The sequence below is a fragment of the Nerophis lumbriciformis genome, linkage group LG23 (assembly GCF_033978685.3).
Source record: "Nerophis lumbriciformis linkage group LG23, RoL_Nlum_v2.1, whole genome shotgun sequence".
NCBI classification, from domain to species: Eukaryota; Metazoa; Chordata; class Actinopteri; order Syngnathiformes; family Syngnathidae; genus Nerophis; species Nerophis lumbriciformis.
The window spans coordinates 26,132,753-26,159,402 of NC_084570.2; the positions used below are offsets into that span (position 1 = coordinate 26,132,753).

General features: G+C 43.3%; 1 protein-coding gene across 2 annotated transcripts in view; it reads right to left on the minus strand.

Moving 5' to 3' along the window:
• nek4 (NIMA-related kinase 4) overlaps positions 1-26,650 on the minus strand; it is a 54,166-nt gene that overhangs the window by 6,842 nt on the left and 20,674 nt on the right. For both annotated transcript variants that reach the window (XM_061984895.2, XM_061984896.2), the window contains exons 6-12: positions 24,155-24,287; positions 18,745-19,290; positions 18,622-18,672; positions 16,136-16,273; positions 15,907-16,071; positions 1,311-1,377; positions 1,129-1,229 (exon numbers count right to left, since the gene is read on the minus strand). In XM_061984895.2, coding sequence (XP_061840879.1) covers positions 1,129-1,229; positions 1,311-1,377; positions 15,907-16,071; positions 16,136-16,273; positions 18,622-18,672; positions 18,745-19,290; positions 24,155-24,287 — 1,201 coding nt within the window. The remainder of the gene's footprint in view (positions 1-1,128; positions 1,230-1,310; positions 1,378-15,906; positions 16,072-16,135; positions 16,274-18,621; positions 18,673-18,744; positions 19,291-24,154; positions 24,288-26,650) is intronic.

Consider the following 26,650-nt stretch of genomic DNA (forward strand, 5'->3'; position numbering starts at 1 on the left):
TAAATCAACAATGGGCAGCATCTTCTCACCCGTGGCTCACTAGTGCAACAACGTGTGTCCCGTGAAAAACCGTCCGACCGGAACTCTCTAATAACTAAAGTTCCGTGGGGTCACCCCCTGGGAGGTGAGGGGAGCGCCCTGGAATCATTTTTGGTGATTTTACCCCCAATTCCAACCCCGTTCCAATTGATGCTGAGTGCCAAGCAGGAAGGTAATGGGCCCCATTTTTATAGTCTTTGGTATGACTCGGCCGGGGTTTGAACTCACAACCTACCGATCTCAGGGCAGACACTCTAACCACTAGGCCACTGAGTAGGTAGTTTTTAGCACTTCCATAGCGAGATATAAGTTAGAAATGTACGCTACTTTATATTAGAAATGGCAACAGCAGAGGGTGAATGTCCCATAACAAGAAGATAGTAAAAAAGAAGAAGCTTATCAACGACAGCATCGGCACGGACTACAGTGGCGGACGTGCGCAAATTTTCAGGACTTATGCAGATCTCAAATACATATCAGCAGGTACCAGAAGGTAAGAAAAGTTGGTTTTGCATAATATTGTGAAACAAAACGCCAGATAATATGTCTGCTAATGGCTTACACACACACACACACACACACACACACACACACACACACACACACACACACACACACACACACACACACACACACACACACACACACACACACACACACACACACACACACACACACACACACACACACACACACACACACACACACCATAGTAACACTTGTTTCTCTGACTACGGTAGCCATAATAGGCCGTCTATCCATCAAGCGGTGCGGCTTCAAAATTATACTAAAACATTTTGACAGATTTTTGAGTGCCGTCTGCAATGTTCTTTATTTTCAATGGAACATTTAAAGTTTTGGTGTTGTTTACTGGTGTCATATTGCAGTCTACACGTATCTCTTATGTGTGACTACCAACTACTGGTCACATTTTATCATTACACCATGTACCAAATAAAATTGCTTTGAGGTAGGTAAGCACAACCAGAATTATTCTGTACATTAGGCGCACCGGGTTATTAGGCGATTTTTGAGAAAATTAAAAGATTTTAAGTGCACCTTATAGTCCGAAAAATACGGTAATCTTACCTTAGTGGTCTCAGTGGTGACATCTGAAACAGAGCTGGTTACAGAAGAGTTGTACCGTTGAGCCTTGGAAGTGGTGACATCATAAGATGCTCTTGCGGCACCTTTAATAATGATAAACCGGACCATTAATGTAGGCGCTGGTGCTGTTGAAGTGAAAGGCTAAAACAGTAATATGCAAGTACCTGATTGGCAGGTAGTGTCTTGGGACTGCCTCAGTCGTCTTCTTTCTCTGGCAGATAGAGGACGCTCCTGAAAATGAACATTTGCATTTCAGAATATGGGGAATTTCCCAGGAAAATAAGAGATAGTTGTTCTGTTTTCTCTCCGACTGCGGTCCTGGACAGCAATTATCTACTCTACTTTGCCGTCAGGGTAAAGATGAGAACACGTGACACAAGTGGGGAAGGCTCGACTGTACAAATGAACAACGCTGGTTGCGGCTTGAAGAGGAGCCTCCAAACGTGTGGACACTGTCCACCGCATAGGCTGGGTCCTTCGAAGGATGCAGACCCTGAAATTGGACACAACTCGAGGGTTGCTGAGGTCAAATAGACTGGAAGCTGGCCCGTCCCGGCTGTCAGCAGTACCAGAGAGGATTTTTTTTCCATGGAAGGGAAAAAAAACATCAATGGGAAGATAAAGAAGGGAAATATGGGAGTTTCTCATGCATTATTGTGAGAGGTTCCATTTCAAAATGACATTCAAAATACTACCACAAAAATAAACCTATCGGGAAATTAAGTGGAAATCAAAACTCAGCGTAAATTAAGGCAGATTTTTTGATAGCATTTATCTTTTGGATCTTGGGTGCAGGGCCACCCCGGGCTAAACTGGGGTACAAGGCCCCCGCCGTCTTCCTATTACATTTTCTTTTTTAGATATGTGAATCGATTTTTATTTTTTTCATATTTCTTTCTTTAATCAAACATGAATTCATTCGATGTATGTTTCGTACCAAAACAAGTTCATGGGAAATAAATTGTTCAAAATGATTTTTTAGTGCAGAATAATAATTTTACCATTATTAAAACATAAATTACCGTATTTTCCGGACCATAGGGCACACCGGATTATAAGGCGCACTGCCGATGAATGGTCTATTTTCGATCTTTTTTCATATATAAATCACACCAGATTATAGGGCGCATTAAAGGAGTCATATTTATTTAATTTTTTTTCTAAATTGAAAACAACCATAACATGTAATGGTGGTTATTTGGTCAAAATGTTGCATAGATTATGTTTTACAGATAATCTTCAAGCCGCTTTCTGACAGTCGCTTCAGTATGCGCCGTTTTGTGGGCGGTCTTATTTACGTGGCTCACCTTCGACAGCGTCTTCTCCCCGTCATTTTTGTTGTAGCGGTGTAGCATGCAAGGACGGGAGTGGAAGAAGTGTCATAAGATGGAGCTAACTGTTTTAATGACATTCAGACTTTACTTAAATCAATAACGGAGCAGCATCTCCTCATCCGGAAACAACAACAAGGTGTGTCCCGTGAAAAAACGTTCGACCAGAACTCTCTAATACCTAAAGTTCACCAGTATGTTTTAGCGCTTTCATGGCGAGTTTACTGACAGATATAAGTAAGAACTTTACACTACTTTATATTAGAAATGGTAACAGCGAAGGATGAATGTCCCATAACAAGAAGATAGAGAAAGAAGCTTATTGACTACAGAGTTGGCACGGACTACAAAGGCGGAATTTTTCAGGATTTATGCAGATCCCAAATACAGATCAACAGGTACCACAAAGTAAGAAAAGTTGCTTTTGCATAATATTGCGAAACAAAACGCCAGATAATGTCTTACCTTATACACACATCATAATAATACTCATATGTTTAATGCGCCGACTATCCATCAAGCGGTGCGGCTTCATAGCTTACCAAAGTCATACTAAAACATTTTGATAGATTTTTGAGCGCCGTGTGTAATGTTCTATATTTTCAATGGAACATATAAAATGTTGGTGTTGTTTACTTGAGTCATATTGCCATCATATTGCAGTCTACACGTATCTCTTATGTTTGACTGCCATCTACTGGTCACACTTACAATTACACCATGTACCAAATAAAATTGCTTCGAGGCCGGTAAGAATTATTTCGTACATTAGGCGCACCGGTTATAAGGCGCACAGTCGAGTTTTGAGGAAAAAAAAGGATTTTAAGTGCGTCTTATAGACTTAGACTTAGACTTTGACAAACTTTAATGATCCACAAGGGAAATTGTTCAACACAGTAGCTCAGTTACAATGATGGAAAGTGTAAGGATGGAAAGGACAATGCAGGTATAAATAGACTAATATAGCGATAAAAAAATCTAACATATATACGAATATATACATATGTGTACAGAATAATATATATACAGATATATTATATTATGTCTATAACATATATACAATATACAATATATACAACACATGTACAATATTACAGTATATACAATATATGTAACAGCAGCAGCATAAAATAGAGAGTAGATCCAGCAGGAAATAGAAAATAGACATTATAAACATTATAAACAAAGAGAAGTAGCTAACATGTCAGATGTCAGGTAATAGGCAGATGTCATCTATTGCTGTATGGCGAGTGATTGTACAGCTGGATGGAGTGTGGAATGAAGGAGTCCGGAAAATACGGTATAAATATAAAATAATTATAAACCAGGGTTTACCCTTAATGTAATCGATCGTGGCGTAACGTGAAAACGAATTAAATATTAAAGCTGCAAGCAGCGTTAAACAGGCCCTCACCCCCGGTGCACCGCAGGGTTCACACGAGTCGGCCCGCACACATGACGCTTGCTGTCACGTCTTTCCCAATGCCCTGACCCACCATCAAAACTTTCAGTAAGATCGGAGCATGTGTAAGGAAGTTATTACTGTTATAGTTTTTCACTACAAGGGGGCGAAAAAGGCACCGCAGTAGTCATGCAGTTGCGTCCCACCCAACACTCACCAACAAACATTTCAGGAAGATTGGAGCATGTGGAAGGAAGTTCTGACAGTTAATATTTTTTACCACAAGCAATAAAGGCATGACTCATTAATTTGTTGTTAAAGTACGACCCCTTTTTTTTTCGCAGAAAAATGGCCATGAACCATTGACGCAAAGTTGGGCGCCATACCACGGCCACATCTTATGGTGTATGAAAAATTAGTTTGCAATTTATCATCGCTTATATGTGTAGTATCTGATCTGCTCAGTGGCCTTGTGGTTATAATGTCCACCCAAGATGGCCGATTTCTTGTTTGTTTTCAGGTATGGGTTCCTGAGACTATTGTGTGTGTCCCGTTATGATAGACGTCTCCTGCAATCTTTGTGTCATACGGAAAACTGGTAGGAGAGGCTATTAAGTATAAAGTTGGACGTAGAGAGCCAATTTTGAAATTTAAATTCTTGGAACCAACAAAATAAACCTTTTTTTTGCCATACCTGATGCGCCTGCTAAATATGGGGACATTTCGTGCATGTTAAAGGCTCTTACAAAGGCGCCCAAACGTATGGAAGAAAAAACACAGCAACTTCAAAAGGGCCCTTGCGGGGCTTGCTCCGCGGCTCGGGCCCTAATAATGTATATGAGCCTCCAAAAAAGTCACACAACGCCTGACGCTATTTCTAACTTTTATTGCCAATCTTATGCTGACAACCATCCCAATGCCAACACACAATACTAACACCTATACCTCATTCTCCGTCAATCCACTTTCTGTGTTAACGATCATGGGAACAATGAACATCGAAGTGAAATTATACGAAATCTATTGTTTACACACTATTTACTAGTGATGTGCTGAAAATTTGGCCGTCAAAAAAACACTGACCACCGCTGCCGAAACAGTATGTTGGGATGACGTAAGCAAGACGTACGGGATTGTCTGCAGCGGAGGCAGCATGTCTGCAATGTGGACATATTTTAATATACCCCAGATATACCTGCGGACAGCGTTCTACAAAATGTGCAAATATTAAGAGGACATTAAGGAGAGAAAGTCCAACTGGAGCAGCAGCAAGTGTGACAAGGGACAGAAGTAGAGTCTCTAAACACGAGCACAGTCTATAATAACACCAGAAAAAAGATGCTAGATTTGTTGTTCGTTGTTTTTAATAAAGCAAAAGTCACTAAAAGTTTTTAGACACTGGAAAAACCCTCAACAAAGTACTTTGTACAATAAGCAGATACGTGACAATCGACCGCTGACATACTTCTTTCTATTGCACCGGCGGCTTGCGACCGCTCTGTTCGAGTTGATTGGCAATGTGCGTCGTCGTTTTCTCAATGTAGGTTTATTTGTGTACCAATTGACGAGCACATAGGTTGACGACGAAATTTGTTTTTTGAACATCCCTTCGAGGCGGCAGCCATGACGCTCCCTGCCGTCATTTGTGTAACATTTCGTTCTAAACTCCACTATGGCTAGGGAGTATCATAGTATAATGTGCAGTTATTTGCTCTAAATAGCATTTTAATTCTTTAATGTAAATAGATTGTTTTAGATTGCCTTTTCAAAAAGGTACCCTTTGTTGAAAACCCATCCATCCATCCATCCATCCATCCATCCATCTTCCTCCGCTTATCCGAGGTTGGGTCGCGGGGGCAGCAGCCTAAGCAGGGAAGCCCAGACTTTCCTCTCCCCAGTCAATTTGTCCAGCTCTTCTCGGGGGATTCCGAGGCGTTCCCAGGCCAGCCGGGAGACATAGTCTTTCCAACGTGTCCTGGGTCTTCCCCGTGGCCTCCTACCTGTTGGACGTGCCCTAAACACCTCCCGAGGGAGGCGTTCGGGTGGCATCCTGACCAGATGCCCGAACCACCTCATCTGGCTCCTCTCCATGTGGAGGAGCAGCGGCTTTACTTTGAGCTCCCCCCGGATGGCAGAGCTTCTCACCCTATCTCTAAGGGAGAGTCCCGCCACACGGCGGAGGAAACTCATTTCGGCCGCTTGTACCCGTGATCTTGTCCTTTCGGTCAAAACCCAAAGCTCATGACCATAGGTGAGGATGGGAACGTAGATCGACCGGTAAATTGAGAGCTTTGCCTTCCGGCTCAGCTCCTTCTTCACCACACCGGATCGATACAGCGTCCGCATTACTGAAGACGCCGCACCGATCCGCCTGTCGATCTCACGACCCACTCTTCCCTCACTCGTGACCAAGACTCCTAGGTACTTGAACTCCTCCACTTGGAGCAGGGTCTCCTCCCCAACCCGGAGATGGCACTCCACCCCTTTCCGGGTGAGAACCATGGACTCGGACTAGGAGGTAGGCAATGTTCCCTCTAATTGTTCATGTGTCTGAGCAAACACAAAAACTTCCTGAGCATTCAGTGGAGCACATGTGAGCAACATCACACGTGGCAATACCAGCAGCACACCTGTCTCAAACCAATCTTTTATAATAACACTCAAATGAGAGGAGTCATTTTCATGAGATTATTTAGTAATATTAGTGATTTGGCCCACTTGTAATGAAAATAAAAGAAATCATGTTTTTCATAAGCATGGATAAGTATTGTACAATATGTCTGGGTGGGGGTCCTGCTTTCCCCTTAAACATCCTCATGTTGCACAATGAAATGTAAGCATAGGATGAAGTGTGCATTCCTGTAACTTTCTCTAGTAACAGCATTCCATGATTAATATAAATAAATTAACATTAATAATAAATGACAGTAGAATAAGCACACGTATGACTGAGGAGTCATAGTGTAACTTTGTGTGGTGTTTGAGCTGTCCGACTTTTTGTGTGGCCATAAACGCACCAGTGGCTTAGTGGTATGCGTGTTGGTGACAGATGACAAGTTGGTTTTGGCCTGGTTTGTACGGCAGAAAATGACTAGTTTTTAGAGATAGAAGTTTTTTACTCATGTTTTTGGTGTGGTTATGGCCGAATATAAACAGTTTTGCTCAATAAAGTGATTGATATAATTCCTGTCCTCGAAGCATCTCGATAGACGTTACAATAATTGAACGGTGTTCAATTGAACGGTGTTGACGAACACCGTAAGAGCCGCTTGTTGTCACTGTCACTCAGAGTTGCATTGCAAAATTATACAGAATAAATGTGTTTATTTTGTTTAGAATTCAGATGGGATTTGATTTGGTGCGCGGCATATATTTGCTGTGCGCAGAGGACGCTTGAGCAGTGCGCAATTGCGCGGGCGCGCACCTTAGAGGGAACGTTGGAGGTAGGGATGATGTTCGAAACCGGTTCTCCCGGTTGTTCGATAAGAAAAGAACCAATTCCATGGACTCAAATCCCTTTTTGAGAACCGGTTCCCGTTATCAAGGCCACTATAGTAAAGAAAAAGAGTTGGTTCTTTATTCGAATCCCTGGGAACAAATCCCGTCCCACAGGAAATGCCCTGTTGCACGTCCCAGGAAATGACGTAGCTCAGTCATTAGGGTGCAGATACAGAAGCAGCAACAACAATGGACCGGAAAAAATGCCTCAAGGCATGGCTTCATTTTACAAAACAATACGACGAGGAAACGGCTATCTGCAATTATTGCCAGGCTTCGCTCTCATGTAAGGGGAGAAGTACAAAAAGCATGATGAAACATGTTCAGGCCGTACATTACCTGAAGGTTAGAGAAAGGTGTCGTGGAGAAGCACCGACAGATATGACGAAGCACGCCCTCTTCCTCTGCTTTAACCTGCAGCGCCAGTTCCAGTGATAGTGCTGGTGAGTAACTAACGTTAACTGTTGCCGGTTAATTTCCATATCTGCTCACTCGTAGCCTTTAGGCTAAAATAAGGTTACCTCTTATGTCAACCAGGACTGCAGTAATGTTAGCTAGACTAACGTTACCTAAGCATAGTCAGTGGCTAACGGTAACGTTAGCCTTATTCTATGTGTCTGATAACGTTAACGGTATCTTGTAGCCTACACCACTCCAGAGTTTGCAGGTCTGTCTAATAAACTAGTGCTTTCTTTCTTTCTTTAGTTTATTTCGTACATGAACACACTTACAGCATAACACATCACAGTTTCATATAATTTCACTTTACATCATGTCCGAAAAGGAGTAGGAAGAAGTAAAGCTTATTTAATCCTACCCCTTTCCCACTTCAGAGCGTCTACAAATATATACATCATTTACTGACCTTTTTATAATACAATAACATCTGTGAATTAGTATATACAACAGTTTTGTAATATGTAATTAATTAATTCAGTCATTATTAATATACTGAGATGAAGAATATCTTATTTTCTATAAGGTTGAAAGTATTTCTCATAATTCTTCTTTGTACTTTGTAAACACTATTAATTTGAACAACCTCTTAAAGTGGATCATATCAGTACAATGTTTAACTTCATTACTTAATCCATTGCATCATTTAATTCCACATACTAATGCTAAAGACTTAATAACAGACACCCTAGTCTTCACATTCAGCTAATTTCCTCCCTAATTCTGTGCTGTGTCTGTCCCTCATTTTCCCTCCAGGACAAGGACGTGCAGTCATTCCTGGAGGAGGCCACACTGATGGACCCCAGAAGGATGCTCCAATAGCAGCAGAAGTGCACTTTTTGGAGAGCTGTATTATTTTCAGTTTTGTGCCCAAGGGACTGATTTTATTTAACACTATATTATTATTTATACACCTATAGTGATCACAGAGACAGGTTGTTTTTGTGTAACTGTATATATTTGTTTTTCTGAAAAATCCCACTTAATATACTTTGGGTAACAACAGTCAATATTTATTTTATTTTATTTTTTTAGGGGGGTAACAACAGTCAATATTTATTTATTTAATTTTTTTCTTATAAAATAAAAGTGAGCTTTTGTTAAACCACATATTGTGTTTTTTTCAATATACAACAACCTATCTGGATTTGATAAGAGAATCGATAAGGAATCGGTTCAATAAGAGGATTCGATAATGGGCTCGAACTCGATAATTTCTTATCAAACATCATCCCTACTTGGAGGTGCTGATTCTCATCTCAGTCGCTTCACACTCGGCTGCGAACCGATGCAGTGAAAGCTGAAGATCCTGGCCAGATGAAGCCATCAGGACCACATCATCTGCAAAAAGCAGAGACCTAATCCTGCAGCCACCAAACCGGATCCCCTCAACGCCTTGACTGCGCCTAGAAATTCTGTCCATAAAAGTTATGAACAGAATCGGTGACAAAGGGCAGCCTTGGCGGAGTCCAAACCTCACTGGAAACGGGTCCGACTTACTGCCGGCAATGCGGACCAAGCTCTGACACTGATCGTACAGGGTGCGGACCGCCACAATCAGACAGTCCGATACCCCATACTCTCTGAGCACTCCCCACAGAACTTCCCGAGGGACACGGTCGAATGCCTTCTCCAAGTCCACAAAGCACATGTAGACTGGTTGGGCAAACTCCCATGCACCCTCAAGGACCCTGCCGAGAGTATAGAGCTGGTCCACAGTTCCACGACCAGGACGAAAACCACACTGTTCCTCCTGAATCTGAGGTTCGACTATCCGGCGTAGCCTCCTCTCCAGTACACCTGAACAAACCTTAGCGGGAAGGCTGAGGAGTGTGATCCCACGATAGTTGGAACACACCCTCCGGTTCCCCTTCTTAACGAGAGGAACCACCACCCTGGTCTGCCAATCCAGAGGTACCGCCCCCGATGTCCACGCGATGCTGCAGAGTCTTGTCAACCAAGACAGCCCCACAGCATCCAGAGCCTTAAGGAACTCCGGGCGGATCTCATCCACCCCCGGGGCCTTGCCACCGAGGAGCTTTTTAACTACCTCAGCAACCTCAGCCCCAGAAATAGGAGAGCCCACCACAGATTCCCCAGGCACTGCTTCCTAATAGGAAGACGTGTTGGTGGGATTGAGGAGGTCTTCGAAGTATTCCCTCCACCGATCCACAACATCCGCAGTCGAGGTCAGCAGAACACCATCCGCACCATACACGGTGTTGACAGTGCACTGCTTCCCCTTCCGGAGGTGGCAGATGGTGGTCCAGAATCGCTTCGAAGCCGTCCGGAAGTCGTTTTCCATGGCTTCCCCGAACTCCTCCCATGTCCAAGTTTTCACCTCCGCGACCGCTGAAGCCGCACACCGCTTGGCCTGTCGGTACCTGTCCGCTGCCTATGAGCCAAAAGAACCCGATAGGACTCCTTCTTCAGCTTGACGGCATCCCTCACCGCCGGTGTCCACCAACGGGTTCTAGGATTACCGCCACGACAGGCACCAACTACCTTGCGAGCACAGCTCCAATCAGCCGCCTTGACAATAGAGGTGCGGAACATGGTCCACTCGGACTCAATGTCCAGCACCTCCCTCGTGACATGTTCAAAGTTCTTCCGGAGGTGGGAATTGAAACTCTCTCTGACAGGAGACTCTGCCAGATGTTCCCAGCAGACCCTCACAATGCGTTTGGGCCTGCCAGATCTGTCCGGCATCCTCCCCCACCATCGCAGCCAACTCACCACCAGGTCGGTAGAAAGCTCCGCCCCTCTCTTCACCCGAGTGTCCAAAACATGAGGCCGCAAATCCGATGACACAACTACAAAGTCGATCATGGAACTGCGGCCTAGGGTGTCCTGGTGCCAAGTGCACATATGGACACCCTTATGTTTGAACATGGTGTTTGTTATGGACAATCTGTGACGAGCACAAAAGTCCAATAACAAAACACCACTCGGGTTCAGATCCGGGCGGCCATTCTTCCCGATCACGCCTCTCCAGGTTTCACTGTCGTTGCCAACATGAGCGTTGAAATCCCCCAGTAGAATCAGAATCAGAATCAGCTTTATTGTCATTACGCAAGGTAACGAGATTGAGGCCATTCCATACAGTGCGATGTGTGCATGCTAGAAAAACAATGTGCAAATATATAAAAATATAAAAAATGTAGAAGTGCAATGAATATGGTGTGAAATTAATATATACATGAAAAAAAAACCAAAAAAAACAGGGTGGTTGGTGGAATTGGGTTATTGCACAGAAGAGAAGGCAGTTATGAGGGACAATGGGGCAGTCCGTTCAGGATGGTTATGGCCCTGGGGAAGAAGCTGTTCTTTAGCCTGTTTGTTTTGGTTTTAATGCACCTGTAGCGCTTCCCAGAGGGCAGCAGGTGGAACAGGTCAGAGCCAGGGTGGGTGCTGTCTTTGATGATGGCACTGGCTCTGTTGAGGCAGCGGGAGGTGTAGATGTCCGTCAGAGAGGGGAGAGGGCGGCCGATGATCTTCTGAGCCGTCTTGACCACTCTTTGCAGCCTCTCCCTGTCTGCTGCAGTGCAGCTGCCGTACCATACCGTAATACAGTAGGTCAGCAGGCTCTCGATGGACGAGCGGTAGAAGGTCAGCAGCAGGTCAGGCTTCAGGTTGTACTTCCCGAGGACTCTAAGGAAGTGTAGCCGCTGCTGAGCCTTCTTGATGATTGATGTGGTGTTGACTGTCCAGGAGAAGTCATTAGAGATGTGGACTCCAAGGTACCTGAAGGTGTGGACCCTCTCTACACGCTCGCCGTTGATGTAGAGGGGGGCAGGGTCGGTGCTGCTCCTCCTGAAGTCGACGATGATCTCTCTGGTCTTGCTGGTGTTGAGAGCGAGGTTGTTCTCCGAAGACCAGGCCGTCAGCTTCAGGACCTCCTCTCTGTAGGCAGCCTTGTCACCCCTGGAGATGAGCCCGACCACTGTGGTATCGTCGGCGAACTTGACGGTAAGGTTGTCACTGTGGGCCGGACTGCAGTCATGGGTGTAAAGGCAGTAGAGGAGGGGGCTCAGCACACAGCCCTGTGGGGAGCCGATGCTCAGCGTGCGGGAGGATGAGAGGTGCGGGCCAAGTCTCACATTCTGGGGTCGGTCCGTTAGGAAGTCCCTTATCCAGGCGTTTGTGAGAGGGGGGAGGCCAAGAGTGTCCAGTTTATTGCAGAGTCTGTCCGGGATTATTGTATTGAAGGCAGAGCTATAGTCCACAGAGAGCATCCGGACGTAGCTCTGCTGCTGCTCCAGGTGGTTCAGAGCAGAGTGGAGAGCAACAGCGATGGCGTCCTCTGTGGACCTGTTCGCCCGGTATGCGAACTGGTGGGGGTCGAAGTCTGGAGGGATATGGTCCTTGATGTGCTGGAGAACAAGTCGCTCGAAGCACTTCATGATTACCGGAGTGAGGGCCACTGGTCGGTAATCATTCAGGCTGGTGATGGGAGACTTCTTCGGCACCGGGATTATTGTAGATGACTTCAGGCAGGATGGGATGACTGCCTGAGCCAGGGAGAGGTTGAAGATCCTGGTGAGGGGGGGAGCGAGCTGGTGGGCGCACGTCCTGAGCACCTTTCCAGGTACTCCGTCTGGTCCGGTAGCCTTCCTGGGGTTCACAGCCAGGAGCACTCGTCTGACACTGTGCTCCTGTACAGTGAGTGGAGTGGCGCCGGAGCCCGGTGGGGGCGGGGGCAGGGCTGGAGCAGATGAGTGTCGCTGGGGGGTTTCGAAACGGGCAAAAAAACAGTTAAGCTCCTCTGCCAGTGTCGCACTCTGATCCGCAGTTGTCATATTGCAGCCTCTGAAGTTCGTGATGTCATGAATGCCCCGCCACACCTCCCGTGAGTTTTTGCTGGACAGATGGGACTCTATGCACCTCCTGTGGTCCGCCTTTGCTTTTTTAATCCCTCTCTTCAGGTCGGCTCTAGCAACACTGTACAGTGCCCTGTCCCCTGACCTGAAGGCTGCGTCGCGGGCCCTGAGGAGTGTGCGGACCTGGCTGGTCATCCAGGGTTTCTTGTTGGGGTAAACCCGGATGTTTTTTTCCACAGTCACATTCCCGATGCAGAACTTTATGTAGTCCAGCACCGTTCCTGTGGCTGTCTCCAGCTCCTGTTGTTGGAAGAGGTCCCAGTCTGTGTGTTGGAAGCAGTCCTGAAGTTTGGGGAGTGCATCGTCAGGCCAGGTCATAACAGTCTTTGTGATAGGCCTGGCCTGGCGTCTGATGGGGGTGTAGGTAGGAGAGAGCAGGAGGGAAAGATGGTCTGACTGTCCAAGCTGGGGGAGGGGTGTAGCTCTGTACGCGTGCTTTATGTTGGTATACACGTGGTCCAGGGTGTTCTTGCCCCTTGTAGAACACTTCACGTGCTGGTAGAACTTAGGGAGTACAGTCTTCAGATTGGCCTTATTAAAATCCCCTGCTATGATATGAACACCGTCGGGGTGGGCCCGCTGCTGTTCGTTGACGGTGTTCAGCAGAAGAGAGAGCGCTGTGTTTACTTTGGCGTCCGGTGGAATATACACAGCCGTGATTATAACAACAGACAGCTCTCTCGGGAGAAAAAAAGGCCGACATCTAACAGACATGTACTCCACGTCCGGGCAACAGTGCTGTTCAGTGATTGTCCCGTTGTTGCACCAGTTCTCATGCACATAGATACAGAGCCCCCCTCCTCTGCTCTTACCGGAGTCCTTAGTTCTGTCCCGGCGGAGCAGAGTGCGTCCGGCTAGCTGCATGCTAGCATCGGGTATTTCTGGGTGAAGCCAGGTTTCGGTGATAATCATAGCACAACAGTCCCGAACATAGCGGTTTCCAGCAAGTTGTAACTCCAGGTCGTCCATCTTCTGTACAAGGGATCTGGCATTAGAGAGGAACAGGCTCGGTAGAGGTGGCTTGTGGGGTTGTTTCCTAAGCCTGAGCAAGACGCCGGACCTGCGGCCACGCTTCTGCTTCCTCTCCCTCCTCCGTCTGCGCCGTCTCCCAGACCCGACAACAAACCACGGAGAGCCCTGTGCTCTCGCTATGTCATCTGGGATGTTGTGCTCGTGGTGAAAGTCGCTCGAAACAGATATCTGGTGCGAGTTACCGATATCCAAGAGTGACTGGCGGGTGTACCGGGTGTTTGCAGTACAGGTGGTGCACAAAAGGAACAAAAACATGAAGAAAATAAGGAAGAAAGAGCACTGAAATGGAGAGCCATAAGCCGCTGCGTCTGTGCGCGCCGCCATCTTGGACAAGGGAATCACCCGGGGGAGCACTTTCCAGTACTCCCTCGAGTGTATCCACTCCAACGTGCAGGCTTGGAGCCGGAGGGCAACAAAAATTGCGACCCCAGCTCGTCGCCTCTCACTGCGTGCAACGCCAGTGTGGAAGAGAGTCCAGCCCCTCTCGAGAGAACTGGTTCCAGAGCCATTGCTGTGCGTCGAAGTGAGTCCGACTATATCCAGCCGGAACTTCTCTACCTCGCGCACTAGCTCAGGCTCTTTCCCCCCCAGCGAGGTGACGTTCCACGTCCCAAGAGCTAGCTTATGTAGCCGAGGATCAGACAGCCAAGTGCCCTGCCTTCGGCTTCCGCCCAGCTCACAATGCACCCGACCTCTATGGCCCCTCCCATGATTGGTGAGCCCATTGGGGGGTGACCCACGTTGCCTCTTCGGGGTGTGCCCGGCCGGGCCCCATGAGGACAGGCCCGGCCACCAGGCGCTCGCCATTGTGCCCCAACTCCGGGCCTGGCTCCAGAGGGGGGCCCCGGTGACCCGCGTCCGGGCGAGGGAAATCTGAGTCTTTGTTGTTGCATTCCCATAGAGGTCTTCGAGCTGCTCTTTGTCTGATCCCTCACCTAGGACCTGTTTATCTTGGGAGACCCTACCAAGGGGCATGAAAGCCCCCGGACAACATAGCTCCTAGGATCATTGGGACACGCAAACTCCACGGTAAGGTGGCAGCTCAGAGAAAACTATATTGTTGAAAACCCTATTTAAAAATATGGATGTTAAGAGCTATTGTTGTGGTAAATCTAATGTTGCAACGCAACTTACAGAATAATTAAAAATTAAACAATCACTTTTTATTTTTTCATTATTCATTATTGATTTTCTTTGGGTTACTAACTAATACATTTACTTTTTATTTCATGCATTTATGACAAATAATAAGGGAGCTATGTTGTTTCGAAGTTCACTTTGCAAAATGCAGGTCACATATTTCTCTACGTCTTAATGGATAATCCAGGACAAAAAAGCTATACATTTTTCAACTTCAAAAATTCATAGCTTTTTTTTATTTTTGGCCTATCACAATGGTGACATTTTTTTAAATATATTTAGCATTAGAATTTTTTTGTCATGTACCTACAAAAGCAGCAACAATAAAAAAAAGAGCAAAACGATATAAAAAAATATGTGATGAGATGGCGACTTGTCCAGGGTGTACCCCGCCTACCGCCCGAATGCAGCTGAGATAGGCTCCAGTACCCCCCGCAACCCCGAAAGGAACAAGCGGTAGAAAATGGATGGATGTGCTAATACTAATAATAACTCAGATTTGTTTTTAAATTTATGATTGGATGCCAGATTCCAGTTCTTTTTACCAATGTTTATTACACTGTGGAACTAAATACAGACAGACAAAATGAAAGAAAAGGTGTTAGCAGCACAACTTCTGGTTTTGATCAGCGTCACAATAAAGCGCACATTTCAAAATAAAAGCAATCTTGCCGCTAGATTTTTTTTGTGCCTTTTAAAAAAAAATCATATCATTACAACAAATTACGCTAATTACACGATGACATCATGGTGACCACGCCCACCCCACGCTCTGAACCTTGCCCCCACTGCCACAGGTATCTTGGCAATCTAGGGGAAAACTGTAAACCTTCCTAAATCAATTATGCCATTTTCTTGCTGGGGGTGACACAGCGGGAAGCGGCTGAGAATATGTTTGTGGTAAAATGTCATATGGTGCACCTTGTCATTCATGATTTGGAGTTTTAAATGCATATCTTCACCCAAAACGCAGCACTGCTTGGGTGTAAACCTGTTACAAATGATGATGCAAGTCTCATACCTGTGGCATAAGGAATGGCCCGTCCCCAGAAGAATAAACAGCCTTCGGGATCACCGTCGCATTAGCTTTCTTGCTCTCAGTGTCCTTGTTTCTCTTCCTCACCTCCGTTGCTGCCGCTTCAGAAGCAGGAGGTAGAGGTAGAGGCCTGGGAGCTGCTGCTTCAGGCTGAAGAAATAAGATCAAGGATTTTGAAATGCTTTTGTCAATATTTAATCACTGAGCTCTTTACCATTTCCTGAAAGCCGTTGGTCCGGCCTTTGCTCCTCCCACTGTGCTGATGTATGCCGACAGGTTGCAGTGTGGTCACAAATGGAGCATTTAGACCTGGTGTGTTGATTAGTGAGGGACACTCTTCTTCGATAGGTTCCTAAACAGACACAATTACTGAAGCGTATTTGAAAAACTCTTTTATCAGTCTTATGAGGCAAAAAAAGGGTCAAAGAATTAATACTTTTTCTTTATTTTATGTCCTGTCCAGCCAGTCAGGCAACTCATATTGTTAGTGTAGATCAGGCATGGGCAATTATTATGCCTCAGGGGGCCAAATTTAGAGAAGAAATTGAGTCTGGGGGCCAGTATATCTATTTTTAGGAACACTAATACAAAACCTCACAATAATGTATGAATGCTAAAAACTTTATGACAGACCGCCTTAAAAAAACGGAATGAGACACCCAGAATGTACATGAAATTAAAGAATGTGGGATTTACAATATTAACTATGAACAATAAAACACTGAATATTGACAACAAATGAACATCACACCCCCTCTCGATCGACATATTTTACAATGAAGCGAAACGCAACAAACAGCGAAATATGAACGTGAAAGGTAAAAAAAAAAAAACCCAACTACAATCTGATATATCACTAAGCTTTAGAACTTTGTTATAAAAATCTCCTTCCGCGTCTGTCCCTGACACCCACATTTCAGGCTGGCCGCTCTGGAAACACTCTGTGGAAACGCTCCCTACCCTGAGCTGCTGTGACTTATATTACAGATTCCAACCATTGAAACACTTTGTATAGTTCAAGACTTATGGTAATTTGAAAACATCACTGCACATCATAATGGCGGCTACAGTTTAGATCTTAAAGATCCAAAAAAATTATTTGATAATGTCCGGCGGGCCAGATTGAAAAGCTCAATGGGCCACAGGCGGCCTTGGGCCTTAATTTGCCCAGGTCTGGTGTAGATGATCATATCTGCTGTACACATTGACTTTAGAAAAGAGAAGGGTTGGATACTTCTCTTGTGTTTGACATTATTAAATGGATTTATTTAACGTTTGGTGCAACCAGACCTGAGCAGGAGGGGATGAAAAGAAGAAAAAAAGGAAGACAGAGGGGGAAATTGCAGGGACAAGAGGCGGATAAGACAGAGACAACAATAACGACATCAGCAAATACAATATGTACAAATATGATATGACAAATTACCTCAATTATCAATAAGACAATTGTTCTAAATGCAACGATACATATATGTAATGAAAATTTGAATTACAAAAGAAAGCAGATAAATGGAGGGGAAGAAAGAAAAGCAAACTATAGTAACCTTGTAGATTGTTATAGTAAATAGGTTAAGCTTTATCAGTGTGCCGTGTTTTACCTCATTTCCAATGGGGGGGGAACAACGTTAATATATGTTTGATGAAACGTGATTATATGCCTGAGTGTATGTATGCATATGTGCTTGTATATGTACAGTATGTGTGTATGTACTATGTTTCTACAGTGAATGTGTGTGTGGATGTATGTACTGTATTTGTGTATGTACAGTACAGGCCAAAAGTTTGGACACACCTCATTCAATGCATTTTCTTTATTTTCATGACTATTTACATTGTTGATTGTCACTGAAGGCATCAAAACTATGGATGAACCCATGTGGAGTTATGTACTTAACACAAAAAGGTGAAATAACTGAAAACATGTTTTTGTATTCTCGTTTCTTCAAAATAGCCACCCTTTGCTCTGATTACTGCTTTGCACACTCTTGGCATTCTCTCGATGAGCTTCAAGCACACTGTGAAGTGAAAACCATTTCAGATGACTACCTCTTGAAGCTCATCGAGAGAAGGCCAAGAGTGTGCATAGCAGTAAACTTTTGGCCTGTACTGTATGTGCGAGCGTATGTCCCAATGTATGTGCGTATGTATGTATAAATGAATGTACTTATGTACCGGTATGTATGTGTGTATGAACAATTTTGTGTAAGTGCGTATGTATGTGTGTTTGTAAGTACAATATACAGGGTGATTAAAAAGAATATGCCAAAATCATCACGCATTTATTCAGTTCTCAAGCATTGTTGTAATGGACTGAATCAATGGTCATTTGATACAGGAGTTATCCAAGTTTTATTGTGTTAGTATTTCATCGTTGTGGTCATGTAATCCTTTCGGCGGCGTTTAATTGTAGGAAAACCACGTATTTGTTTACCCTCAAAATGGTGAATAACAGCAGCAATCAACATGGTGTATCGTGACATCGTCTTGAGGTTGTCCGTGCTGCCGTTGGTGGCCATACTGAGCACTTGTAAAGCATGAAATAAATACTCAAAGTTATGTACACACATGTGTTCAAGCTAGGTTTTCTATTGTTTTTCATTTTTGAAATATCGAATGATAATTTTGGCGTATTCTTTTTGAATGACCATATATTTGTTTCCCAGTCGAGTCAAAGAATGAATACAATTATCGATCATTTACCACAGTTGGAGGTAAGGCCTCCAGCAGCTTTTCTGTCGACTCCAGATTTTCCTAAAAAGGCATCGATTCACACATGAGAATAACCAAAGAGCAGACATCTATTGCTGTTAATACACTTCTTACTTGTATGTTTTCATGTTGAGTTGGAGATCTCGTCCCTGACCCATTTTTATTCCCCTCAACGTTTCCCTTACTGATAATGCGTGCAGATCTGTTTTCCAAAGCTGCTTCTTGCTCCTCCTCCAATTTTGGATTCGGCATGTTAGCCTCTCTAAGGAGCTCCATGGTGTCGTCATTTAAATCAATATCTGCCGCCTTGTTCTCAGAGACACAAAACGTTTCTTTCAGTGGATGAAGGTGTGCAAATCCATTGGGCACTTTTCTCTCATCTCCTGGCCTTCTGTCTAATACACACTTCAGTGGGGGCTTATTGTGCGTAGGAGGTAGGGAGGCATCTTTTTTCTCAGCATGGGGTGGTTCCACCTGCCTCTTCATAAAATCGGCGTCTTCTTGTGGAGGAATGTCAATTTGGACATTGCTGACAGTCGCCAACAATGTGACGCTACTTTTGAGAACGTCAGGCGAGGGGGGTTTAGGAGGCGGAGGCACCTGAACTGAGTTGCCGTCTGTGGGACCATGCAGATTTTTGGGGTGCTGTAATTTCGCTTTCTGTTGAGAGAATATGGAGATAAAACAGAAACAAACATAATAACAACACAAACATCCATAAGCTAGATGATGCAAACATATTTATCAGTGTGGCAGAGCATGAGACTCGTGTTTTAATTGTATTTGATAAATTGTAAATTGTTCTGATCCTACTTCTATTAAGGGGAATACATATTGTACTGTAATAATGTTACACTTTGTATTACAAACCCCACAACCAGAGAAGTTGGCACGTTGTGTAAATAAAAACAGATTACAATGATTTGCAAATCCTTTTTAATCTATATTCAATTGAATAGACTGCAAAGACAAGATACTTAACATTCGAACTGGAAGTTTTTATTATTTTTTGCAAATATTAGCTCATTTGGAATTTGAAGCCGGCAACATGTTTTGAAAAAGCTGGCACAAAAGGCAAAAAAAAAAGAGAAAGTCGAGGAATGCTCATCAAACACTTATTTGGAACATACCACAGGTGAACAAGCTAATTTGGAACAGCTTCCATGAAATGCTCAGTCATTTACAAACAAGGATGGGGCGAGGGTCACCACTTTGTAAACAAATGCGTGAGCAAATTGTCGAACAGTTTAAAAACAACATTTCTCAACAAGCTATTGCAAGGAATTTAGGGATTTCACCATCTACGATCCTTAATATCATCAAAAGGTTCAGAGAATCTGGAGAAATCACAGCAAGGCCGAAAACCAACATTGAATGCTCGTGACCTTCGATCCCTAGGGAGGTACTGCATCAAAAAGCGATGTCAGTAACTTCAGGTCGTCACTACATCTGTAAGTGCAAGTTAAAACTCTACTATGCAAAGCCAAAGTCATTTATCAACAACACCCAGAAACGCCGCTGGCTTCGCTAGGCCTGAGCTCATTTAAGATGAACTGATGCAAAGTGGAAAAGTGTTCTGTGGTCTGACGAGTCCACATTTCAAATTGTTTTTTGGAAACTGTGGATGTCGTGTCCTCCGGACCAAAGAGGAAAATAACCATATGGATTGTTCTAGGCGCAAAGTTCAAAAGCCAGCATCTGTGATGGTATGGCGGTTTATTAGTGCCCAAGACACAATTAAAGCTGAAAGGTACATGCAAGTTTTGGAGCAACATATCTGCCATCCAAGCAACGTCTTTTTCATGGAGCGTGACTTCGTAGTAAAAGAGTGCGGGTACTAGACTGGCTTGCCTGTAGTCCAGACCTGTCTCCCATTTAAAATGTGTGGCGCATTATGACGCGTACTACGACAACGGAGACTCCGGACTGTTGAACAACTTAAGCTGTACATCAAGCAAGAATGGGAAATAATTCCACCTGAAAAATTAAAAAATTGGTCTCCTCAGTTCCCAAACGTTTACTGAGTGTTGTTAAAAGTAAAGGCCATGTAACACAGTGGTAAAAATGCCCCTGTGCCAACTTTTTTGCAATGTGTTGTTGCCATTAAATTCTAAGTTAATGATTATTTGCAAAAAAAAAAAAATTAGTTTCTCAGTTTGAACATTAAATATCTTGTCTTTGCAGTCTATTCAATTGAATATAAGTTGAAAAGGATTTGCAAATCATTTTTACACAATGTGCCAACTTCACTGGTTTTGGGTTTTGAACTTATACAACCCTTCTAACTATATACATTTTCATATTTCATTGGCTGTGTAGCTGTGAGGATTCTGTTCATCCCAAAAGTGTTTGATGAATACGGGCTCTCAATAGGGCTTTTATTGCAAAAATAATAATCACGATTATTTTGATTGATAGTGAAATCACGATTAATAACACGATTATTCATTGATTTGAAAACATGAGTATTTATTGTACAACCAAAACTCAACTTTAAATGTAATCTAAAAGAACAAAGGATATAAATTAGAAACAAATAAGCAATTAATAAAATAACAATTGCAATTAAAAAAAATATATACACAAAATAAGTGTTTCCGTTTAAAAAAAAATGAATTCCGTTTTTTTTACTTTTCCACTGATTTTATCACCATAGTGTGTGCGCGTTTTAAGAAAAATAAATAAAATGTTTGTTAATTATATGCAACAATCTTCACATCAATAAATCTTTTGAACAATTTTGACCAGCATTTTAAGTCAAAGCATAATAATTTTGTAAATGTATCAGTAAGCGCTTTAAGTACATTGTGCTTGTGTTAGGTACTTTTTCGAAACCTTTATTTTGTTGGCACAGTCAGACCGGATGTTGCGCACAGCGCTTTTATTGTGAAGGGGTGAAGTGTGGTGCTGTTCTAAGCTTGACATGTGGAGACGACTTAAGGCTGTTTAAAAAAAAAAGCGAGAGCCTCTCAAGCCTCTCAGCTAGTACATTGGTCCTACATCGATGATGCAAGCAGATGAGATGTGTTGTGAGTGTATGGATTGGTCTTGCTAGCTTTAGGCCATGTCTACATTAAGTCGTTTAACCCCTTAAACGAATAATAATTTAGCCTAAGCGCCGTTTGAGCCACACTAAATAAGCGTTTAAGGTCCCCCTTCTCGGACAAATTTTTACACGGGTAAGTGTGCCGTGTATTTCTTGAATCTTTGGCTCTTAGCTTTGTATGGACTCATTGATCGTTTACAAACTGAGTTCGGAGAGGAAGTGACGCCAGAAAGATTGCGCCCCACACAGGAAGTGACGTCAGAAAGAACGTGCAACAGCCACTTCATAATAAAGCGGTTTCGTAACTCGGAGCTAACCACTGGAACTCTGGAGGCGAGTCATCCAGACATGTGTTTCTCCTTCCGTCTGTACAGACGCTTGTGGAAATCACACATGAGTACCGGTACCTTAAGAGAAAGGGATTGCAGCTATTTCGGATACAACACTTCTCAGACGGCAAGAACTTTCGATTGTCGAGGTCAGCTGTGATTTTACTTACCGAAAAACTTTGTCTATTTGTCAAAGGAGAAACAACGAGAATGAGGGCTCCCGTGGATGTGATAAAAAAGGTAGTGTGTGCTTTGTATTACCTGGTCATCGATGGAAGACTACGGAAAACATTGAAGGCATTTGGACTGGCAAAGCATACTGTATCAACGTCTAGGTCCGAGGTAAATAAAGTCACCAAAAGCGAATGGACAATGAAGGTGAAGGCAAAAGAGTGAGGAGTGTCTTGACCAGATATTTAGATCCCTAGTTTGATTGATGTAAAATGTTCTTTATCACATTGTTTACGTGTCTAATAAAGATTTGATTAATTTATGATGGCTCAGGTGTGATTCACTACAATTGGGCCCCACAGCCCACTGGATTCCAGTTCATTGAAATATCACAACACTGGATATTGTTCAGATAAGTTAAATTTAAGAACTTGCACACAAAGCAAGTTCAGCAACACTGGAGGTGACTATGACGTGTGCATTTTCCACGCATGCGTATTAGGTCGCGTTGCGCCGGCGGACGGAGGGGGAGGGGGTCTTAAACAGTGGCATTGTTGTGTGTGGACACGGATAAGTTTAGGTGGGATTTACCCTGGATAACCTTATCCGGCTTAGTGTAAACGGGGCCTTAGGTACGTAGTTTAGTCGCTGTTTTAAATGTCCGTTTCAGCATTGTTTAGATTGGGACGAGTGGGGGATTAGAATAATAATATGAGCCCATTAAATGTCTTTTCACATAAAACACATATCATAGAATTAATCATGCATCCATCTATCCATCCATTTTCAACTGCTTGTCCCTCTCGGGCCGCGGGGGTTGCTGGAGCCTATTCAAGCTGCGTTCGGGCGGAAGGGGGTGTACACCCTGGACAAGTCGCCACCTCAAACCTCAGACAGACGGACACCAATGCGGAGGTATCATAACATTAAACATCCATCCATCCATTTTATACCGCTTGTCCCTTATGGGGTGCGGGGGGGCTGGAGCCTATCCCAGCTGCGTTCGGGCGGAAGGCGGTGTACACCCTGGACAAGTCCCTATCTCAGACCTCAGACAGACAGACACCAATGCGGAGGTATCATAAGATTAAACATACAATCTATTAAATAGCCAACATTTTAATAATTAATCAAATATATAATTCTACACATTGAGTCTATTAGAGCTGTGATGAGGTGGCGACTTGTCCAGGGTGTACCCCGCCTAACGCCAAATGCAGCTGAGATAGGCTCCAGCGCCCCCCGCGACCTTGAAAGGGACAAGCGGTAGAAAATGGATGGATGGATGGAGTCTATTAGAGTGATAAAACTGCCAAGAGTTAATCAATAGTCAATATATTAGTGTGCAGCTTTTCAAACATCACAAAATGCTTTTCTTTTTGACAAAGTTAGATTTTGTGTTTTGCTGTTTTCTTTGTTGCTACTTTAACAGTTATTTTTTTGAATACATAAAAAAGGTTACCGGTAATAGTTTTTTTTTTAGCACTGTGCCTTTCCTTTCTTTTTAAATGAAAACATTTTCAGAATCATTTTAATGTTTGTAACAGCTGAGTGAGCAGCACAGTTACAGTATAAATAAATATTTATGACTTAACTAGTCATCTTTGTTGTTCGTAAGCACATCCCTGAAATAACTTAAGCTGCATTTAAAAGTCGATAAGAGTCATTAAATATGTGTACGCTTTATTATCCGACTGGTCGACTAATCGTTAAGGTAGTCGTTGACTAATCAACTGTCAAAATAATCGTTAGTTGCAGCCCTACTGCTGACTTGGTTTACCAATATAGTGAGATACACTATAATTAATATCAGCGCACACCGTTTCAGGCTTCTGATTGGCCAAAATTAACATGACAGCGAGTGATTGTGTTTTTATGTGTACAGACATTGTGGAAAACATGTTGTTGTTTTTTAAATGAACCATGTCGGTGTGGACATGCACTGTATTAATAAGCAGGCTGTACGTCAAACACGTACCTGTTTCAACCTGGGAGGAGCTTCTTGCCGAGGACTTGGAGGCCTTGGCTGAGGTGGCGCCACATTGGCTGCATTGTTGTTTCTTATTTCATTGCTGCCACCAACAACTTTTTTTCTCGACTTGGCAGTTTTTCTGAGCAAGAAAGACCACAACATAAAGATAGTGTAGGACTTGTTTGAACATTTTAGAAAGAGCACGTATCCTAACACAAACCAGTGAAGAGCTAATACTTTGAGATTAACAGTCATGGTCAAAGCATGGTAGTGACTCAAAGTACATAACCCAGAAAGTATTCACGGCGCTTTTTCCACATTTTGTCATGCTACAGCCCTATTCCTAAATGGAATACATTTATTCTTGTCCTCAAAATTCTACACACAATACCCCATTATGACATTGTGAAAAAGTTTATTTTAGATTTTTTTGCAAATTAATTAAAAATATAAAACTAATAAATCACATGTACATAAGTATTCACAGCCTTTGCCATGAAGCTCAAAAGTGAGCTCAGGAGCATCCTGTTTGAACTGATCGTCCTTGAGATGTTCCTACAGATTAATTGGAGTCCACCTGTGGTAAATTCAGTTGGTTGGACAGGATATAGAAAGTAATTTCTGGCAAATTGCACTCAAAATCACACCCTGACTTGACTTTAAGACAAAACTATTACCAAGTTTTGACCAAATGAATGATGCGCTTTCAAGTAAAACATTTAAAAATGCTCTTGTATAAAATACTTACAATAAAATTGCATTTGTGTCCAAATATCCGGGTATTTTTTCTGGTTAATTCAAATTATGCAAGCGAGTGATTAACCAGGAATAATCCAAATTCAAAAGTGTAATTAATCTGATTAGTAAAAACAGCACTTTTAAAATACATTGTTTGCATATCTACCGAAAAAACAATAACAAAACATGTAAGTTGACCTAAAAAATAAAAGTGCAAAAGGTGAATATTTATCATGTTGACTCTCACAGTGTGAATGGTTGTTTATTAGGGGGTTTTGAATGAATCGCGATTCTTAGTTGTAACAATTCTTAATAAATATAAGAAAATCAAAAATCTTTTTGGGGGGGCGGTAGGGATCTGTTCTGTCCAGCCACTCAGACAAATCATATTGTTGATGTAGATCACAGGTGTCAAACTCAAGGCCCGGGGGCCAGATCTGGCCCCCTACATCATTTTATCAAGCCCGCAAACACCTGAAAATGATATGTGTCAATAAAGTACTTAATATTTTCTCACTAAAAGGAATTTATTTTTTTCATTTTGACAAGAAAAAAATATATGTACTGCTTGAAATTGCATGGCTTTTAAACTTTAATAGTATAGTATTGCAACAAATATTACAGTATATCATAGGTGTCAAACTCTGGCCCGCGGGCAAAATTTGGCCCGCCGTGTAATTTCACCATGGCCCGTGAGGTGAAATCAAATTAACACTAGAGCTGGCCCGCCGATTATATACAGTAGCGGTGCAGCGGTACACAGCTAAATCTCATACTTGCCAAACCTCACGGGAGACTCCCAAATTTCAGTTCCCCTCCCGAGAATTGTAACATCCCCTTTTCGTCCAGGCCAACAAGTGCTGGCTCAGTTACATAATATGTGCGGCACGCACACAGAAGTGAATGCAACGCATACTTGATCTTCAGCGATACAGGTTACACTGAGGGTGCCAGGATAAAAACCTTTAACATTGTTAGAAATATACGCCACACTGTGAATCCACACCAAACAAGAATGACAAACACATTTCGGGAGAACATCCGCACAGTAACACAACATAAACACAACAGAACAAATACCCAGAACCCTTTGCAGCACTAACTCTTCCGGGACGCTACAAGGTGTGTGTATGTGTGTGTGTGTGTTTGGAGGTAGCGGGAGTGTATATTGTAGCGTCCCGGAAGAGTTAGTGCTGCAAAGGGTTCTGGGTATTTGTTTTGTTGTGTTTATGTTGTGTTACTGTGCGGATGTTCTCCCGAAATGTGTTTGTCATTCTTGTTTGGTGTGGATTCACAGTGTGGCGTATATTTCTAACAATGTTAAAGGTGCTTATACGGCCACTCTCAGTGTAAACTGTATCGCTGTTGATGAAGTATGCTTTGCATTCACGTGTGTATGGGTACAGGAACCGCTCATATCTTGTGACTAGGCGGGCACGTTGTTAGAAGGGATGAAATGCGGACGTGACATCAGTTCGTAGAGGACGTTAAAAGCAGTGCTTGTAAGGCACGCCCCCAAGACTGTGGAATACGAGATATAATGACTGATGAGCACCTTCGTTCGATAATGAGGGATGCCTCAGCTCAAAGCCTGAGCCCCGACATTAATGAATGAATGAATGAATCAATCAATGTTTATTTATATAGCCCTAAATCACAAGTGTCTCAAAGGGCTGCACAAGCCACAACAACATCCTCGGTACAAAGCCCACATAAGGGCAAGGAAAAACTCACCCCAGTGGGACGTCGATGTGAATATTGAGA